The sequence below is a fragment of the Carcharhinus amblyrhynchos genome, chromosome 23, assembly GCF_965287045.1.
Source record: "Carcharhinus amblyrhynchos chromosome 23, sCarAmb.v2.hapA, whole genome shotgun sequence".
Classification (NCBI taxonomy): Eukaryota; Metazoa; Chordata; class Chondrichthyes; order Carcharhiniformes; family Carcharhinidae; genus Carcharhinus; species Carcharhinus amblyrhynchos.
In genome coordinates, this window is record NC_137346.1 from 25,548,777 (window position 1) to 25,570,779 (window position 22,003).

Below are 22,003 nucleotides of genomic sequence, written 5' to 3' on the forward strand. Positions count from 1 at the left end.
GAGACTTCTCACTGTGCTTACCCCAGTCCAACGCTGGCATCTCCGTATCATGGCTTTACAAGAAATCCAGAGACAATCCGTCAAAGATGCCAAAAGACAGTACCGGACAAGCTAGAGTCCTAGGCTAGCCACACGGTCTCCCACCGACTAAGGCAAGGTGTGCAAGACATAATGTTACAAGATGAAGGCGCAGAATTGCTGGCACCAATGCCCCCCTCTCTGATGAGCTCAATGCATTCTATGCCTGTTCTGAGCAAGGGGTCGGTGACACCATGCCTTCTGCCCCAGAAGCCTGGCCTGAACCGGTTTCCAGGGAACACCATAACGGATGTTAGATCAGCCTTCTCAAAAGTCAACCCGTGGAAAGTGACTGGGCTGGATGGTGTACTGGACGAGTGCTCAGATCTTATGTGGACCAGCTGGCAGGGGTTTTCATAACCTCTCCTTGTACTGATCTGAGGTCCCTATCTGCTGACCATCACCCTATATCAAAGAAAGCCCAGGCATCATGCCTTTGTGACTATTGCCTGATTGCTCTGACATCCATCATTAGGAAGTGCTTTGAAAGATTTGTCATGGCACAAATCAATTTCAGCCTTCCAGATTGCCTGGATGCACTACAGTTCACCTATTGCTGCAACAGATCCACAGCAGATGCTAAATTCCTGGCCCCACACTCAACCATAGAACACCGGGATAACAAAAACACTTAGGTCAGACTCATTTATTGACTATAGCTCAGCATTCAACACTATTATTCTTACAAACTCATCTCCAAACTCTGTGGCCTGGGGCTTGGCTCCTCTCTCTGCAACTGGATCCTAGACTCCTTAACACTCAGACCACAATCACTAAGGACAGGCATCAACAACACCTGCAATTATCCTCAACACTTGTGCCTCACAAGACTGAGTCCTCAGATCCTTACTATACTCCTTATATACCTATTATTGTATGGCCAAATTCCCTTCAAGCTCAATATTCAAGTTTACTGATGACACCACTGTAGTGGGTTGGATCTTGAACAATGATGAGACAGTGCAGGAAAGAGAGGGAGGAACTAGTACAATGACTGTAATATCTCCCTCAAAGTCAATAAATCGACAGAGGGAGTCATCGACCTCAGGAAGCATAATGAAGGACATGCTCCTGTCTACATCAACTTTGAAGTGGAAATGGTTGAGAGCTTCAAGTTTCTAGGTGTCCAGATTGCCTCCAACCTGCCCTGTTCCCACCATGCCAACACTATAGTTAAGAAAGCCCACCACTAATTTTTCAGGAGGCTAAGGAAATTTGGCTAGTCTGCTTTGACTGTCACCAGCATCCTTTCTTGTTGTATCACAGCTTCGTATGGTTCCTGCTTGGTCCAAGACCACAAGAAGCTGCAAAGGGCCATGAACGAAGCCTAGTCCATCACCACCCTCAGTCTACACTTCCCACTGCCTTGGAAATGCAGCCAGCACAATCAAAGATCCCATGCACCCCAGACATACTCTCTTCCACTTTCTTCTGTCAGGATAAAGGTACAAGAGTTTGAGGTCATGTACCAACTGACTCAAAAACAGCTTCTTCCCTGCTGCCATCAGACTTTTGAATGGACTTGCCTCATATTAAGTTGATATTTCTCTACACCCTAGCTATGACTGTAACACCTCTTTCTACATCCTCTCCTTTCCTTCTCTATGCATGCTTTCTGCAGCATGCAAGAAACAATGCTTTTCAATGTATACTAATACATGTGACAGTAATAAATCAAAGAGTAATTTGCCATCCCTAACTAAGGCAATTAAACGTGTTTTAAATTTGTTGCTTTAATTTTTTAATCCTCATCCCTTCTCATGGACTCTTGTACCAGCTAATTTCACTCTTCATGTCCCTCTTTCTCTCAATCTCTCTCATTGGTCAATTACTTCAGCCCCACCCCACCACCACAGTCTGCTGCCGGAACCATGTTTCCCTGGCCTTACACTCAAGCTTAATCCATTTAGTCCAGTGGGCCTTCAGTTAGCTTCTCATCACTAGCCTTGTGTAAACCAATAGCCATCCCTAATTCAGCACCATTGTCTTTTTCTTGTTCACACAGGCAAAATCCTAACATGGCTCTCTTACTTCCCCATGCTCCTCTACCCAATAATTATCATCTGTGTTATAGGAATCTGATCTGCGTTTGTAGTGTCTTTGAGAACAATGAGATACAACAGCCACATTGTATAGTTGTGACTTGTACTCTTAAAGCTTATTGTCTTCTGCTTTGTTACATAGTTGCAAAGAAAAATATTAATATTTAAGTGATTCTCTGATTATTGCTATTTGAGACATTTAATAGTGCAGCTCAGAACTGTAGAAAGTCTAATAAATCGATTGCTGTGAATACTATAAAATGAACATCTGACCACGGCAAATAAGACCTGCTGGTTCTGTCAATTTTATCTGACTAAAAGTATTGGATAATTCTGTTGATCCATTGCTAGGTCTGAGTTGCAGCGAAAAGCCTGCTATGAGGACGAAATGCAGGAATTGTTTGATATTTTCCTTTTTTGTGACAAACTTGTAATCGAAATACGTTGTCCTAAGTTCCAATTAAATCATTGTGTTTAAAAAGATACAACAACCAGTTCCATGCTTTTGATTTGTAATGTTCTTGATGTTTTTACTTAAATCATCTTTACTGACCTTTACTGACTAACTCACAAATCAGTTTAACACAGATGCATAGAATTTATTTTTAAAAATTAATTGTTTTCCTTATGTTAAAATTGGGTTCTTATCTGGTTATATTCAGATTTGTTTTTTGCAAGTTCAATTAAGTGATATCCAACTTTCAGAGCACAACACTAAAACACTATTTAGATAAATTGAATTGAAGTATTTGTATATTAGTACATGTATGCAATACCCTGTAAAGTTGAATTTGACTGCAGAAAGGGACTGGCCTTTATATTGATGAGTAAATTTTAGGAATGATACTGCAATCCTTAAGTTTCTAAACTTGATTAGCTGTTCAATTACATAAATGTGAAGGTCTACAAGCAACTGATAATGTAACAAAATGAATATTCACACTTGCAAGTAAAAGAGGTTTTATTTTGTCCCTTGCATTCAGCAGAAAGGATTTTGACATCATATGCCTATTAGAGAAATTGCTTGTGCAATCTAATCATCGGCCTGTCTCGTTATCCTCTTAATTCCTGGAGCTGTATTCTGAGCAGATGGGTTTTCTCCATGTAACCTTCTGGACACCATGCTGCAATACTTCATTTTTGCTGTAGAAATGACAGATTTAATTTGTATAAATTGGGTATTCTTTGGAGTTCTGTTGTCTTTTGCTATTGGATAAACTTGTGTCTTCGTTAAGTTTGTTTCAAAGGACATTTTAGTTTGAATATGGTGGATATAAATCTTACTCAAGTATCATCGGTGCAGGCTGGATTATGGTATGCCTGTATTGTTGTCTGCCTGAAAGAATAGCACCTGCAGGTGGGTGAATGAATATACATTATGCCCCTGCAAGTAATAATACTTGCTGAAGTTTATCATTGATTTTACTAAGAATGAAATTCAATTTGTATTACAATACAAGAGTTGCACTTGGTTATCTGTGTAATATACCATTGTTATTAATGTGAAATTCCTATGAAATATGAAAAAGCTGCAGTTCATTTACACAATGAAAATGAAACATACTAACTTGTTGAATGGGGTGCCCTGTAAAAATGCACCTATGGATAACAAACAGCATATCTCATTCTTTTATTGCGCTTCATGTATAGAAAAATCTTGCAGTGGCCTAGATGACAATGGGAAGAATAAATTGAGGGAAGAGCAGGACTTGGAAGGGTGTAGAGAACAGTTGGAGAGAACTTTTATGGGCAAAAGCAGGGAAGGAAGTTGTAGAATGAAGGTATTGAGGAATGGAATCCTAGAGGGCTGGATGTTCCAGACTGAAAGGAATGACCATTGATAGTAAAATAGGTGACTGAGGTATGAGCCACTGGTAGAGCAGGACAATGAGGGGTACGCCTGTGCCTGAGACGTATGCTTGCAAGACATTTGAGAGGGTGATTTGAACCATTAATACAATTGAAAGTGAAGGCAAGGCTCTTTGCTGATTATTGGTGTAATGGATACAAATCTATGCGGAAATGAAAACATGGACCTACTGGAGAAGCAATGAGACCATATGATATAGAAGCAGAATTAGGCCATTTGGCCCATCAAGTCTACTCTGCCATTCAGTGATGGCTAATAAGTTTCTCAACCCCATTCTCCTGCCTTTTCCACATAACCCTGTTCCTCTTACGAATCAAGAACCGATCTATCTGTGTCTTAAATATACTAGTGACCTGACCTCCACCGCCTTCTGGGCAGGTCTGAGTGCTACTTGTTGAGATTAACCACGTGCTTTTAGATTATGTTGAAATAGGGAAGCATGTAACTTTTGGAGAAGGAAAAAGGGAGCAGTGGTTACAAACTAAAGTTGTTGAACTCCATGTTGAGACTGCAAGGATGTAAAGTGACTAATTGAAATACAAGTTACTGTCCTTTGTGAAGGAGAACACAAAGGCACATGTGAAGATGGATGCTTTTAATAGTTTTGGGGAATATTGTGTTCCCTGAAGAAGGCTGTGTAAATTATTTAATTAAACTTGAAGAAAAAGAATATATTGGAAGCAAATATACTGAAGATAATCAGGACAAGATGCAATGGCAACAGAATTTGGGAAAATGGAATACAATGCCCATACGTGGTATAATGAGGTGAAATCAAGTTGGCTGTGAAAATTGGTGGGTTAAAAGTAGATATTGGTGAACAGCCTATCCCCGGAAATGGAGTTAAGGAAATCTGTTTTGAAGAGTAGTTGTGTGGCGAGCAGAAGGAAACCAAATGAGTACAAACACTTCCACAAAATGTAGTTCAAAAATTATCTGTTCTATATAACTTGAGTGGCAAATAGCCCTGTTGTGCTTTGGAGAAAAGTAATGAGGTACAAAAATTCATTTGGTGCTGAGAGTGCAGCCATATGATTGGTAGTAATGAAGAAGCTTAAATTGGGGGGACAAAACCCTTCTGAGACAGATAATGTAAAAACTTCAGAGCATTAAAATTGCTACAACATAATATATTTACGAAATAACATTCCAAACACATTGCTATTTGAACACTATTCTAGCTTTTGTTAGAGTTATTGTGAAGCTATGTATTGAGTTGCACATGTTTATCAAGTGGAACTTGGCATTTGTAAATAATTCCATAATTACTACCCTTTTGGGCTGTGATGGACAATTTGGAAACATCTATGAATTATTTATTTGAATATATAAATAATTCAATAGAAAATATTCCCCAAGGCTTAATGTTGAGGGGAAAAAAATCCAAAAATAAAATTATTGAAAATTGTATTCAAGATTTGTGAAGGAAAATTATAAGCTTAGAAAATGTAAATTGCTTTTGTGGTTAAATAATGTGTGCTGAATTCTTGCATGGTGTTGTCTTCCATACTCATTTAATGATTGAATTTCAGTAATGTGTTTGGATATCAAGATAAATTAACTCTGCTGCAGAACCAGCTGCAACTTGAGAAAGTACACAGCCACGTAACATAGCAAGATTTTCAGTTTCTCTAAAACCCAATGCTCATTATGAATAATGAGTCTATGTGCCCCACCATTGTCTACAGCAGATGCCAATGTTGAAAATAGCACCCCACAGTGACACCTGGTAACAGCCTCATTTGCAGACTTAGAACCTGCTTCTCATGGATTGGTCTCTTCAACTGTCAATAAAAGTGCGCCATGTGAAACAATCCCATCATTACCCATGGATTTGCTGCATCTCGCATGAATAGAACCTAACTTTAGAAATGCATAACTAGTATAAGCATTCAAAATGGTTAGCAAAAGAGTATTTAGAGCATCGGTTTTATTTGTTAAACTCTACTTACAAATATGGTTTGCAGGTTTTTAAAATAAAGCATTTTATCTGTTGGCTGTTCCTGCATAACCGCCTACAGCCCCAACCTTTTGTAGCAGCAAAGTTGGATCAGTTAGGCAGCTATCAGTGTCATTTCGAACTGACTGAAGTAAATGTTTTCATTAAAATTAACCTAACTATTGGCTCAATGTGCAGAGCAATGGAATATGCAGCTCTGAAGGAGGCAATTCAGCCTGTCACACCTGTGCATGTATTAATGGTAGACTTTACAGACATTGTGTGTCTAGATGTCAGACATGCAATTAACCTGTTCAACTCTGTAACCAGCTACAAAAGAACCCCACATTTCTCTTTTTTTTCTGTTACCCAACTCTCCACCCACATTCCTATTTAGGGGATCTCTGCTTGGGGGATTTTTAAAATAGCAATAGTATGAAATAAGTTCCATTTCTAAAAACATTGTGGTATCACAAGAACACCCCGTGGATAACATTTGTTTCACATAAACTCCGGACTGTTTTATTCTTGAGGTAAGTATAGTGTCTAAGTTGTAAAATTCAATTTGTTTAAAAAAAGCTTTAATCATATCAGATGCTCAATACAGACAGGAACAGAATTTTTTGTTTCATGATAAAATCTTGCATAAAATCAAGCAGCTCAGTGAATGGGAACGTACATAGTCATGGTGATTTCCCTACTCCATCTAGTTCCTAGTCTTAGTCAAATTGATACAAGCAATGTCCCACAAAGGGAGAGCAAAACTTTGGTCATCTGCCACCTGATTTCAAAATGCTTTGAAAACCTGGCAACAACTTGTCTTCCCATTTTCCTCATTTGACTATATAATTTGTCATCTCTGCTACAGATGATATACTGTCTCCACGTGGTGTGTGTGTGTTACGAATATATAAAAACCTTCCCCCACCAACTAACTCTGGAACATAGCCAATATAGAGCCCTGACCTTTTAAGAACACAATTAGAGTCAAATCTGCATATCTTTGCAAGATATAATACTGCAGTATTACCTTGCAGTTGTCATGTAAATATATACACTGAATCAACCAACCAAAAGATGGGCTTTTTTAATCAGTACTGTTTAGAAGAAACACGATTTGCCAACATTACTACTCTGAGCCTGCTGGCAACTTCTGGACTCCACATATGCACAGTTAAATGCACAAATCTAAAAGTTACAGTCAGTGACGTTATGCTTCTTGACAGAGTGCGTGGGTGAAGTTCCCCCAGACTGCAATCAGAAAGAACTCACTAAGCTGATGAAAACTTTCTCTTTTACCCAATAGTGCCTTGTAAAACCCCTTGAAAGTACACCATGTTGAATGAGGTGCAACTTGAGGAGGCAGTGGTGTTGTGATAATATTACCAGACCAGTAATTCACTGGTTCAGGCTAAAGCTCTGGTTTGAATTCCATAAGGTGGCACTTAATAAATCTAGAATAAAATGTTGGTCTTGGTAATAGCGACCATAAAACCATTGTTAACTGTCATGAAGGCCCATCTGGTTCACTTTAGGGAAGTTCATCTACTGTCCTTACCTGGTTGACACAGTAAGAAGTCTGACAACACCAGGTTTAACACAGTCTTACTGTGTTGACCCCAGTCCAGCGCTGGCATCTCCACATCATGGTTGAATTCAGACCCACAGCCCCATAGTTGACTGAAATGCTCTGGCAATCCATTCCATTTGATCAAACTGTTACAAAGCTTACAAAAAGGATCATTTATCAACCATGGCAAATGGAGCCCTGCCAACCTTGCAAAAGTCCTCCTTAGTAACATCTGGGGGTTTGTGCTACTGTTAGCAGAGCTGTCCTGTAGACCTGTCAAGAAACAGCATGATATAATCATAATTGTGGGATCATACCTTACAGACTTACCCCAGAAACAACATCATCCCTGGGTATGTTGGAATCACTGAATAATACAGTGCAGAAGAAGCCCTTCAGCCCATCGAGTCTATACTGATGCGTGAAAGGTCCTAAATTGCCCACCTAATCCCACTTGCCAGCACGTGGTCAGTAGCCTTGAATGTTATGGCATGCCAAGTACTTTTTCAGGTACTTTTTAAAAGATGAGGCGACTTGCCTCCTCCACCCTCCCAGGTAGTGCATTTCAGACCATCACCACCCTCTGGGTAAAAAGATTTTCCCCCAAATCCCCCCTAAACCTCCCATCTCTCACTTCTAACTTGTGTCCCCTTGTAGCTGATACTTCGGTTAAAGGCAACAACTGCTCTCAATCCATTCTGTCCATGCCCCTCATAATCTTGAACACCTCAGTCGGGTTGCCCCCCCTCAGTTTTCTCTACTCCAGAGAAAACAACCCAAGCCTGTCCAATCTCTCTTAATATTTAAATGTTATATCCCGGGCAACATCCTGGTGAATCTCTTCTACACCCCTTCCGATGCAATCACGTCTTTGCTATAATGTAGCAACCAGAACTGCCCACAGTACTCCAGCTGTGGCCTCACTAAAGTTCTATCCAATTCCATCAAGACCTCTCTGCTTTTGTAATCTATACCCTGATTGATAAAGGCGCGTGTGCCATATGGCTTTTTCACCACCCTGTTAACCTGCCTTTCTGCTTTCAGGAATCTATGGGCAAACACACCAAAGTCCTTTTGTTCTTTAGAACTTCCCAGTATCAAACCTTTTATACTACCTTTGTCAAATTATTCCTCCAAAGTGTATTCACCTTGCACGTTTCAGGGTTAAACCATTTGCCACTTGTCTGTCCGTTTGATCATCTCGTCTATATCTTCCTGTAACCAAGGATATTCAACCTCACTGTTAACCTTCCTGCTAATCCATGTGTCATCGGCAAACTTATTGATCTTATCTCCACACAGTCATCTATGTCATTTATATAAATGACAAACAGTAGGGGGCCCAGCATGGATCTCTATGGTACGCCACTGTTCACCGGCACCCAGACACTGAAGCAGCTATCTGTCATCAGCCTATGTCTCCTACCGCTAAGCTAATTATGAGTCCGCTTTATCAGATCACCCTGTATCTCATGTCTTCTTAGTAAGTCTCCCATGTGGGACTTTGTCAAAGGCTTTGTGAAATCCATATAAACTACATCAACCGCACAAGCATCATCTACGTACTTGGTTACATGCTGAAAAAAGTTCAATCAAATTTGTTCGGCATAACTTCCCCTGACAAAACCATGCTAGCTATCCCTGATCAAACCTTGCCTTTCCAAATGGAGATAAATTCTCTCCTTCAGAATCTTCTCCAGTAGTTTCCCAACCACAGGCATGAGACTCACTGGTCTGTAGTTTCCTATACTACCTATGTCTGTGCTACCAACAGGACAGGGGTGGCAGTGGAGTGGTATACAGTCAGGAGGGAATAGCGCTTGGAGTTCTCAACATTGGACTTGAACCCTGTCAAGTCTCATGGCATCAAGTCATACATGGACCAGAAGTGACACGTGGACTATCTATCTCAGCCTCTTCCTGAGGACCCTGCATCACAAATGTCAAACTTCAGCCCATTTGATTCACTCCTCATGATACCAAGAATCGACTGAAGGCATTGGATACTACAAAGGGAATGGGCTCAGACAACATTCCAGCAATGGTGCCAAAGTTTTGTCCTCCAGCTCTATCAAGTCTTTGGCTAAGCTGTCCTAGCACAACTGCAACACTGGCAACTGTGAAACATGGAAAACTGCCCAGGAAAGTCCTGCCCACAAAAAGCTGGACAATTCCATCCCAACTTCATCATTCTATGTCTTTTGATTTCTGCTTTCTTGACTGAGCATACTTAAGTATGTTTGGTTGCTTGTTCTACTTGATTATACTAACATTGCTCAACAATCATCTTGACTTGTCAACAAATTTCAGGAAAGAGGAGATCCGCATTTGCGGGCAGCTTCCTTCAAAGTCATAGGCAAGCACAATTGCTTTTCAGCTGACCATAAAATCCAAGTCATTGTCTTAATTTGCAAAATTAATTTTTTAACATTATGTAGTCTTAATTTTTTGTAGATTTCTTGCTGATCTTATTGCTTGTGTATTCATGTTTTTACTTTTTTGCCAACTAAAGTTTTATTGCAGTCTTCACAATACATTCGTATGTGTATTGAATATATAACCATATATGCTCCAAGGCAGTGACAGAAAATGTTGTAAAGTAATTGAATTTCTTTTGTAATTCATATCTAATACATTGTAAATTATTTTTGAGTTAGTTACATTGTGTAGGAAGAGGAGCAGGGAATCTGACTTTTATTTGGAATAAGACTTGGAGATAACAAATTTCACATCTTCATTCCAGCTTAAATTGATTTTTGCATTTAAAAGTGACTGGTTTAACTGATGTCTTTATGGCTGCTCTTTTTCTTTAATAGCTGTGACAAGCAGCATGTAAGAGTTAGTTTATTTATTATACTACCTCTAAATCAATTCCCCGCTCGTGTGCATCATATTGCAAACTAATGCCATTTGACATGCACCAAATATGTTAGGCCATTCAGCCCACTGATTTGGACTTCCAGTACCTGATTCTCCCAGTCGCTGGCAGTGCTGCAGATTTTCCAGACCTAATGCTACATCCGAGCTGCAGCTTAAATGGACAGCACAGTATCTCCTGTGAAACTCCAAGAGGTCACAGTAGAGTTTGGCGAAGAGAGCGCACACCCCTTTTTATGCACCAGCTGCCCTATTCAAGTAAATTTCAAGGTCTAGTTTTGAGTCTTAAGTTAGTAAATAAATGAGTGGATGATGAGTAGAGGAATTGGTGAGTGAATGGACAGTTGGATGAGCTGCAGAGGGTGCATAAGGGGTTAGGTGGGTGAGGGAGGGTGGAGGGAGAGGGTAGAGTCAGGGACTTTGACATAGTCCTGAACAGCTGGGAAATAACCATTAGAAGTTTAAGTATCCTGGGCAATTCCCACATATATCCACATGTCGAGACATCCACAGGATCCTGACACATCATCTGTCATAAGTTTGGTCTCTCACAATCTGGAGACCTGAAAGTTTGGGCCCAACTCTATTTGCCTGCCTTCAGTCTACATCCTGTGATATTCAATACTTTTAGCCAAGGAAATATGCCATCCTTACCTAGTCTGGCCATTGTGTGACTCCAGGTCCACAGAAATATGGTTGATTCTTAAAATTGCCCATGGATGGACAATAAATGCTGACCCAGCCAGTGACGCCCATATTCCATGAACGAATGAAAATAATTCACCTAATGAAACTCTATTAATAGTTTGTCTTGCACCTGGGTGAACGGGCAAATAAATTTGCACGTGGAATTTGCTCACCCTAGTCTTAGCTTCTTTCCAAATTTGTTGATGTTTAACCTGCCTGTGTCAGGGGATAGTTTAAAAGAGATGTAAGGGGCAAGGTTTTCACATAGAGGGTGGTGAATACCTAGAACGCGCTGCAGAGGAAGTGGTGGAAGCAGATTCTATAACAGCATTCAAGAGCCATCTGAATAGATAAATGAATAGGTAGGGATTAGAGGGACATGGATCACTTAGAGGCAAGAAAATATTAGATTAGCGCGGCGTCTGCATCAGCACAGACTTGGTGGGCCAAAGAGCCAGTTGCTGTGTTGTATTGTACTGTTCTTTTGACTAAGCAAATTATGTAGAGAAGTTCAGCTCAACAGCTACAGGACACAAGGAATAATTATAGTGACCCAGAATCTGCAGTTGGATCGCAATTGTCAGCAATCACAGTCATTACTGAAAAAAAACTAACAAATGGTGCACTAAGTCGTAATTACCATTGAATAATCTAAAAAACTAATTTTAGAAGACAGGAGTATCATTTTCTTTACCCTGATTCCAAAGATTTTAAAAAGTAAAAATATTTTAAGTCTGACATTTCAGCTTTAACCTAAACCTTTATTTCACACTTTGATCATCATTCACTTTTTATGTGTTGCGCAATTATTTTTATGACCTGGTTTGCTGAGAATTCCTCTTCAATTTGCTTGCTTGCTCAGTCAACTTGACTAAGTGTCTGCTGGCTGTGACACACTTATGAAATGTATCTGGGTAATCCCTGACCAATCTTTTGTTTATATCAATTTATGTATGGACACACCCAGAAGTTGCTGCTAATTTGGCAATTTAATTCTAAAATGATGAGAAAAATCATTTTTATTGGAAGTTTTGCAATGTATCTGTCTGTAAACTGTGTAGTGACCTTCCCATACAATAAAACCAGTAGCTCAAGTGAGTTTCACACCAAAGTTTTAGCAAGCTTGTCAAACCTGAAATGAATTTTTACAATTGAAACGCAATAAATGAAGCTGTGTGTGGTGTGTCACCTGCATTAATGAGGCACATGGACAGAAAACTGTTTATTTTCATGAAAATATTGGCTTGAATATCAGCCTCGTCTCGGTACATATGACAAGTTCACACTGTGTGCAGGTAATGGTCAGTAAGGATCAATGATTGTCGTGACAGAGAATGCCCAGTTATTCCAGTAACAAACCGTACATTTCACGTGATTGCATTGAGACAGCCCTGCCAAATCGCAATCCATTTGATTGCTCTAACATGGAATATTTGCTGTAAACCAGTTTCCTAACTGTGCTTGTTGATCAACAATGCCCATTATGTAATGAATGCCATTTTGTTATACGTTATTGCTTCTCCATTTGCACTGGTTTCGTTTTTGATTGCATAATATTGTGTAATAACTATAATGAAACCTGCTTTGAAAATTCAGATTTTCTATCTTTAGAATACTGTTGTGATTCTTAAAAGCTCTCCCAAAGAATGAACTGAACTAACATCATTATTATTTTAAACTTATAATAAAATTTGTTTTCTTGTCCCCTTCCTTACCTACTGTATATACCTTTCACTTGTGCATAACCATTTTGGTTTATGCTACATTCATACTGAAGTTATGGATCCTGTTATAGGCTGGTGGTATAGCTCTCAATTCTGCATCACTGCACAAGAATGGAAGAGGACATACTTATCTCCAAATTGCATTGAAGTATCCTGACAATTTCCTATTTATATCAACCATTTTATTAACTCTCGAGTTCTTGGTGAAATTCAAATTAGTTCTGTATCGTAAAGACACGCCTAATGGATTTTTAATCACCCTTTTATGTGGAAATGAGAATTCAAAACTGTTTTGATTCTTTGAAACTTGCCAACAAATCAAAAATGTGTTGTATATCCACAAGAGAAATGTTATTCAACGTGGGTTACTCGTTTTATCAATAAGCCAAGTTGAAGTTGTGTGATCTATAAAGGGTTGATGCAAGTTATTTTTGCAATCCTTACCTAGTTTGGATTCATTCAGATGTTTGATGGAAATGCAAGTGTGTGAGCTATAACTTTTCAGTTTGCACTTAAAACTAAAAACTAATTAATTGGCATTCATATTTGTTACAAAGACCATATTGTGTGATGATGCAACCTGTTAGTTGTACAATTTAATTTTTGTCTTAATTATACCATCCCTCACTACTAAAGTAGTTTGTCAATTTTTCTTGCATTTTAAATGCTTAGATGGGCGATTTTTGCAGTAATTGTTGTACTGATCAATTTTCCTTCCCATTGCATTATTACATTGCTGGGCAGGGATTTGAAATCTTCTGTCTTTGGCTCCATAAATAAGTAATTTATTGTGCTCTAATGGAATTTCTGTGGCTGAAGACATGTAGACTTCCAAATTCATGCTGTTGATTTACTCAAATCAAACCTTTTCGGTCAGGTTTTTGCGCATGGTACAAAACCAAAAAGACCATAACTGAACCCACAAATGACATCCTTTGTGACTGTAACCACAGTTATCTCCTCTTGTCCCCCTTAGCCTATAATACAGCCTTTGACAAGGTTGACCAGACAATCTTTCTCCAACACCCCTCTATCCAATTTAGTGAATTCCAAAGTATCAACTGTTTGCATCTTTAACAGTATGGAAACTATAGGTCAGTGAGCCTAACGGTACTCGCAGTTGCTAAGTTTATTATCAAGAATTTCATAAGTCGGCATTTGGAAAGCAGCGATATAAAAAAGCAGCAAGGACTTAGAAATCATGCTTGACAAATATTTTTCAATTTTTTGAAGATAACCAGTAGAATTGACCAAAGAACAGTGGATGTTTATTTAGACTTTCAGAAGGCTTTTGACAAGGTCTCACATAGACTGCAGTGTAAAGTTAAAGCACATGGGATTACAGGTAATGTCTTGAGATGGGTAGAAAGCTGGTTAGCAGAAAGTAGGCATAAATGGGTCTTTTTCTGATTGGTAGTCAGTGACTACTGAGGTTCCGCAGGGACCCCAACTCTTCTCATTTATATAGTAATGATTTGGAAAAGGGAACTGAATGTATTATCTCCAAATTTGTAGATGATGCAAAGCTGGGCGAGAGGGTGAGGGTAGGGCTAGAGGTGCTTTTAATGTTGGACAGGCTGAGTACATGGGTATCTTCACTGCAGATGCAATATAATTTGGATAAATGTGAAGTTATCCACTTTGTTTGCAATAATAGATTATTACTTGAATGGATGTAAATTGAGAGAGGTGGATACCCAGTGAGACCTTGGAGTCCTCATGCATTAGTCACTGAAAGTAAGCATGCAGGTACAGCAGGCAATAAAGAAGGCAAATGGTATGTTGGCCTTCATGGTGAGAGAATTTGAGTATAGGGAAAAGGATATTTTGCTATAATTGTATAGGACATTGGTGAGGCCATACCTGGAATATTGTGTGCAGTTTTGGTGTCCTTTCCTGAGGAAGGATGGCCTTTCTGTCGAGACAGTACAGTGAAGGTTTGCCAGGCTGATTCCTGGGATGGCAGGCCTGTCACCTGAGGAAAGACTAAATCAGTTAGGACTATATTCATTGGAGTTTAGAAGAGTGAGGGGGGATCTTGCAGAAATGTACAAAATTCGAACAGGGTTTGATGGGGTAGATTCGGCCAGAGCGGGGGTCATACCTTAAGGGTAAGGGGTGAAGTAAGGAGAAATTTCTTCACCCAGAGGGTGGTGAATGTGTGGAATTCATGACGACAAAGTAGATGAGGCCAAAATGTCCAGTTTCAAGAAGAAGTTAGATGTAGCTCTTGGGGAATGGGAGGAAGGGGAGAGGGGTCAGTATATTGAATTTGATGATCAGCCATGATTCAAATGAATGATAGCGTTGGCGCAAAGGGCTGAAGGGCCTGCCCCTGCTTCTAGATTCTTTGTTGCTATGTAACACCTGCTGCATTGTCAAGTTCCCCACAGATCTTTACTTAGCCCAGTCCTCTAGTTCCATTTATGTTTCCACCTGGTGATATTTTCTACAAACATTAAGTCAGTTTCAAGTCTGCAGTAGCAACTCCACCTCCACCTTTATGATGCCTCTCTGTTATAGACTGCTTAGCCAACATCCAGACTTGGATGAGCTGGTGTTTTCTTTTTCAACTAAACATTGGAGAAGATTTAAGTGGCTGCTTTTAGCCCCATTGTGAACTCCATACCACAGCTACTGATTTTATTCTGTCCTTAGGCTGAACCAGGCTGTTTGCAACCTTGGCATGCTATTCAACTTCGAGTTAAGTTTCTGACCCTGTATCCCTTCTATCATAAAGATCGCTCACTTCCACTTTTAATATTACCCACTTTTGCCCTGTCCATAGAAACCACTGAAATCAGTGATGCATATCAGCTGATCGTGTCTGCACTGGCCAATAAAGAGGAAAAAGAAATTAGCCACTCATTTTAATCCTACTTTCCAACACCTAGTCCTTAGTCCTGTGCCTTACAGCATTTCAGTTGTAGATCCAAGTACTTTTTAATATATTTGAATGCTTCAGCCTCAACCAACCACCAATTTGAGTAGTGAATTACAGACTCCCACCAACTGCTGGGTGAAAAAAATTTTTCTCATGTTACCCTAATCCTTCTGCCAATCAGTTGAAAGCCCTGCTATTTAAACTGTTTGGGGAAAACAGTTCTTTTCTGTCTACCCTATCTAGACCCCTTATAATTTTATTCACCTCAGTGAGGTCACCCCTCAGTCTCCTGTTCTATGGAAAACAACCCTTGCCGATTCAGTCTGTCTTTATAGTTACAATTTTCAAGCCTAGCAACATTCTTGTAAATCTGCATTGCATTCTCTCCAAGACAGTTATGTCCTTCCTGTAATGTGACCAGAACTGTACACAATTCCAGCTGTGGCCTAACCAATGTTTCAAACAGTTCCATCATTACATTCCTGCTCTTGTATTCACTACCTTGTCCAATAAATAAAGCATTCTGTATGCTTTCTTTACCACTTTATTCATCTGTTCTGCCACCTTCTAGAACCTGTGGGCATGCACGCAAAGGTGTCTCACTTCTTCCATACCTCTCAATATCCTCTTGTTTATCGCGTTTTCTCTTGCTTTGTTTGCCCTGTCCAAATGCATTACCTCTCACTTCTCCAGATTGAATTTCATTTGCCATTTTTCCACCCACTCAACCAAAGCATTGATTATAATTCTGGAAACAACAGCTGTCCTCTTCACTACAGCTATGCAGCCATTTTTGTCATCTGCAGATTTCCCAACTGTGCTGTCCACATTTAAGTTCAAATTATTAATATATTTTTAAAAATGCTAAGGCCCCAACACCAGAAATGCCATTGGAAATTGCTTTCCATTCACAAATGCATACACTAACCCTCTTGTCTCTGACAAAGCTCCGCTCTGCTTATACCAGCTCTGATGAAATGTCATCCAGACACGAAACATTAACTCTATTCGCTGTCCACTGATGCTGTCAGGCCTACTGAGATTTTCCAGCATTTTCTGTTTTTGCATGGACCTTTTGTTTCCTGTGGTTGAGCCAATTTTGGGATTTCACTTTTAACTAACATGCATGGTGGGGCCTTGCCAATGCCTGCCCTCACCTGTCTGTAACTGAAACTATCATTCATGGCTTAGTCACCTCCCAGATGCATTAATTCCAATGCTGAACTGGGCAATCCTCCCATCTTTCTAGCTTTATAAAATTGCTTCAAGACCAGCTCGCACATTGGTGCGACATGGTGCCAGGGTGGGTAACACAGCTGCTTCACAGTGACAGGACCCAGGTTTGATTCTGGCCTTGGATGGCTGTCTGTGTGACATTTGCATATTCTCCCTGTGCCTGTATAGGTTTCATCCAGGTGTTCTGGTTTCCTCCCATAGACCAAAGAAATGTAGGTTAGAATCATAGAATCCTACAGTGCAGAAGAAGGCCTTTCAGCCTATGGGATCTGCATCCAACCACAATCCCACCCAGGCCCTATTAACCCCATGAATTTACCCAGTTAATCCCCCGACACTAAGGGGCAATTTAGCATGACCGATCCACTTAATCCGCATATCTTTGGACTGTGGAAGGAAACCAGAGCACCCAGAGGAAACCCACACAGACAGGGAGAATGTGCAAACCCCACACAGTGACCCAAACCAGGAATCTAACCCAGGTCCCTGGCGCTGTGAAGCAGCAGTGCTAACCACTGTGCCACCCTAGTTTAAGTTATGGCCTTAAAGGGACAGGCCAACTTAGAAGCCAAGAAGGAAACAAGTTGCATTTATACAGCACCTTTCACGTCAGGACATTCTAAACCTGTCAATGATTTATTTTTAGACTATAGTCACTGTTACATCGGCAGATGTTTCAGCTAATTGGGCACAACAGACATGAATTCAAAGGAGCATGACAGTGAAACAGAGTGCTGGAGTTAGTCAGCAGGTATGGCAGCATCTATAGAGATTGTTAGGTGCATTAGCCCATGGTAAATGTGCAGGGATAAGGCAAGGGGGGTGGGTGTGGGTGGGATGCTCTTTTGGAGGGTCGGTGCGGGCTCAGTGCACCAGATGGCCTGCTGCGCTGAACGGTTCAATGGATCACCCTGTTTTTATTGGCTGTCATTGATGTCTTGAATTCTCATACTTGTCTTTAAATCATGCTGTGGCCTTGCTGCTCACTATCTCTGTAAGCTCCTCCATTTCTGCAACCATCCCACCCACAAATTCTCTTTCCTCTGTCTTTGGATTGTTATGCCCCAGTTTTGCCAACTATGCTTTTTAGCTGCTTAAATATCACTTTCTAGAATTCCATCCGCATATCTTTCTGCCTCCAACCTTAAGACTTCAGTTAAAATCTACCTTTTTGGTCAGCGTGTCTAATATATCATTTGATTGTCCATATCTCTATCTCTGAAGTGTCTTGAGGCATTTTTTTCATTAAAAGCACTATACAAAAGCAATTTGTCGTAAGTAAGTTCTAAGTTTGGGAGAAAAAATAGTACAAGAATGGTTATAATTGTTTTAAGCATGTTGCGAAGTATTTGTAATAAATTTGGAAAGGTTTCTTTGAATATAGTAGATAAAGTTGAATAAGGCTAAGGTCTAGTCTCATGCATATAACAAATCAGAAATTGCTGTCATTTTAGGATACATTTGATGTTTTTATAACCAACAGTTTTATATGAGTCACTCCAAAATTTTGTGTTGCACAAAGTCTGGGGTTCATCAATCTGATAACGTATCTACTTTTCTTCACAGTGGAAGAATCAGATATAATTGATCTTGAGAAACGCTACTGGCTATTGAAAGCTCAGTCAAGGACTGGACGTTTTGATTTGGAAACATTTGTTCCTTTGGTTTCTCCGCCTATCCATCCATCTTTAACTGAAGGTAATGGAGGCTTTTTACTGAGCGAGTAATGCATATTGGAAGCATTTTACTGAGAAAAATGTAGACTAGGAGTAAACTGCTCAACCAGAACCCAACTAAGGTCAAACTGTGGTGACTAATGCTTTGGAACATATGGCTGTCCAATCTAAATTGTTGCTTTCAGATTTATTGCCAATTTAGATGCTGTGACGTCTGAATAAAGGCCCATAATAATCCATTGTTATGGATTATTTGGTTTTATGTAGGAGGAGGAAAGAAAGCAGCAGAGAATGATGCAGGGTCAGTGATAATAGGAAAGAGTCCATTTCTTTAATGTGGAGGAAAGAGCAGGGAGGGCGATTGGGTGGACCTGGTGTAAAGAAGACTTAGAATACAAGTTTTTATTAAGCATGCCAAATTGATTCAGTTTGAAGGATTAGACTAGTTTGAACATGAATTATTTCTCAAAAGATGGGAGGGGCAATTAAATCCTGATTAGAGGGGATTGAGTTACATTCCACATATCGAAAGGTGGAGTTATGAATCCTAATATGGCATATGCTTCTGCTAAAATGGTTTCATATCACTGAGAACAGGGTTTTCCTCTTGGAGAAAATGAAAAAGATGAATTTGCATACCTGGGGGGTGGTGGTGGGCGTTTGTTTTCCCTCTTTGGAATGGAGGGAGGGGAAAGTAAACATTGCCCAAATCAGGGATGACTTTTACAGGAGGTTTGAACCCCAAGATAGACAGGATATCTTTGCCTTCAAGCAGGACATGGAAAGAAGAAGCAGTTTACTTCAATGTAGTACTTTTCACAATCTCAGAATATTTGAGTTTTACAGCTAATTGGAGTGCTTATAAAGTTCACTCACTGTTTCCACGTATTAACATGGTATTGAATCTGTGCACAGCAAGGTCCTACAAACACACAAAGGCCATGTATTTTATTTTACTAATGTTGGCCAAGGAATAAACATTGAACTGGACACTAGGTGAATGCCCTGCTCTCAGAAGTATCACGGGCGCTTTTATCTCTTTTATGGGTGCAGCCAAATTCGGTTGAACATTTCACCCAAAAGGCAGTGTCTCAGAGGATGGAGCACTCCTTTTGTGCTAGACTTGGGCTGAATGTTTGTTGTTTGATGAAAGGTATGTGACCAGATTTCTGCTCAGTAAACAAGGTTAGACGCAGAGGCTGTCACATTTGCAAGTATTTTTAATTTGCTCAGTGAAGATCTATTCTGCCTGAAATTTTGGTCCATTAAGATTATCATTGACTCATTATTGTCTTTGTTTGGAGTCTTCCACTTAAGATGCCTCACACGATGCTTGCTTGCTCAATGCCATCTGCCAGCACAATGGAAAAGTGAGGGGAAAATGGACCAGAATTAATTGGCGTACAGGTGCATAATTTTAGTCACAGGCAGGACATCTTTATTTTCTACCCGATGGGTTGGGGTGAGGAGGAGTGGGCACCAGTTGGTGCTGTTCTGATTGCAAAGTTGTCCTCATGATGGCAATTCGTGGACCTGGATTATGATCTGCATTCTGTTTTGTCACTTTGTCTCAATGATAACTCAGTCAATGTCGCATTTTTATTTCAGCTAGAATGTTATTCTGATTGCACTACTTCAAAACATTCACTGATGTAGTGCCCTACCCAATATTCTCTCAAACACCAAGACTGTCAGCTTCCAAGCCCATAACATCACCCATTCCCTGTATCATCCTCAGCTCAAACACTGATGAAACTATTGTCCATTGTTGTTACTTTTAGACCAGATCGTTCCAATGCTTTTCTAGCTGGTTTTCCTCCTTTCACCCTCTGCAAACTTGACCTGACCCAAATCTTAGCTGCCTGTGTCCTACTCAGCATAAATTCCCAATCATCCATGACTTCTGTTCAGTGGCTTACATTGGCTCCTGACCTGGAAATGTTTGGCTTTTTTAAGACTTTATTTTTAAAACCTTCCATGGTTTTCTCCCTCGCTCTGTCTGTGGCCTCCTCAAGGTCTACAAATCTCCGCATTCTCCCTACTCCAAATCTAGCCTAGCGCATTGATTTTTGCTACTCCACCAATAGCATCCATGCTCTGAAGTAGGGTTGTAAACTAAGAATTACCTCCTTTTGCCCCAGTACTCCTCTAAAACCTATCTCTTTGACCAATGTTTTTGTTTTCTGTCATAATGCCTCCTTATGTAATTCAATATCATATTTTGTTTGATAATGCTCCTGTGGAAAGTCTTGGAACGTTTTACTCTGCTAAGGACACAATATTGAAACGAGTTGTACTTAGCTACAATGGATCATGTTATTCACTGTTAAAGATGTACAATTATTTACCAACCAGGTTACTTTTCTTTGATTCCTTGAAGAAGACGTTTTTCAAATAGCTGTTTGGTACAGGAATTATTGAGCTTTTATTTTTAATTTTAGTTGCTGTCACTAATGTACCTGCCTGTACAGTCACAATATTAACTGCAGTTGCAGCCCTTCCCGAACTCCGGGATCACTCACCATTCTCAATACATTACAGATTGCACGTTGTGGCCTTTATCCATGAATCCTAAAACCACAGTTTTTTTTGAATCTCATCCACCTTTAATTCAGGAAGTCCAGTTGTTTGAACATGCCAAATAAAAATATTACAAGTACCCCGTATTTATTATTAAATGGTGTACCTTTCCTTTCTAGCTATTTTATTTCCTTCTGACAATAGCTGGGCCAGTCTTAAGCTATCATAATGTAAGATTACATGCGGTATCCAAAAACCTAAATTATCTGAAATGCAGTTGACCCTGAGAGGATACTCGAACTGTATTACACAGGCACTATGGTGGATTTGATTCAATCCTTGAATTAGTACAAGTCTACAAAGATAAAGTCTATCTTCAGTTGATACTTGATTTTCAAGTATTTACTGCATAAATCGGGCAGAATTTCTTGTGAGCAATACTGTGGAAATCAGAAGATAAAACAATATTAATATAAACCTGGACTTGAGTCACATCAGGACAGGCAGCACAGTGGTTAGCACTGCTGCCTTTCAGTGCCAGGGACCTGGATTTCATTCCGGCTCGGGTCACTGTGTGGAGTTTGCACTTTCTCCCTGTACCTGTGTGGGTTTCCTCCCACAGTCCAAAAGTGTGCAGGTTAGGTGGATTGGCCATGCTAAATTGACCCTCATGTTGGGGGGTTAGCAGGGTGAATGTGGGGTTACAGGAATAGGGCCTGGGTGGGATTGTCAGTACGTATCCGATGGGCTGAATAGCCTCCTTCTATACTGTACGGAATCTGATTCTAATTGACACTGATAGTACAAAATGTATATCTGAAATTAATCGATATATGCAAGGTATTACAGTAAATACCCTCTTATGAACTGTATTGTCCACTTATATGGGCATCCCTTACA

General features: G+C 39.9%; 1 protein-coding gene across 2 annotated transcripts in view; it reads left to right on the forward strand.

Annotated features, from left to right (window-relative positions):
* The window catches only part of usp32 (ubiquitin specific peptidase 32), a 221,474-nt gene that overhangs the window by 135,342 nt on the left and 64,129 nt on the right, over positions 1–22,003 (forward strand). For both annotated transcript variants that reach the window (XM_080210653.1, XM_080210654.1), the window contains exon 6: positions 18,474–18,605. In XM_080210653.1, the coding sequence (XP_080066779.1) occupies positions 18,474–18,605 (132 nt within the window). The remainder of the gene's footprint in view (positions 1–18,473; positions 18,606–22,003) is intronic.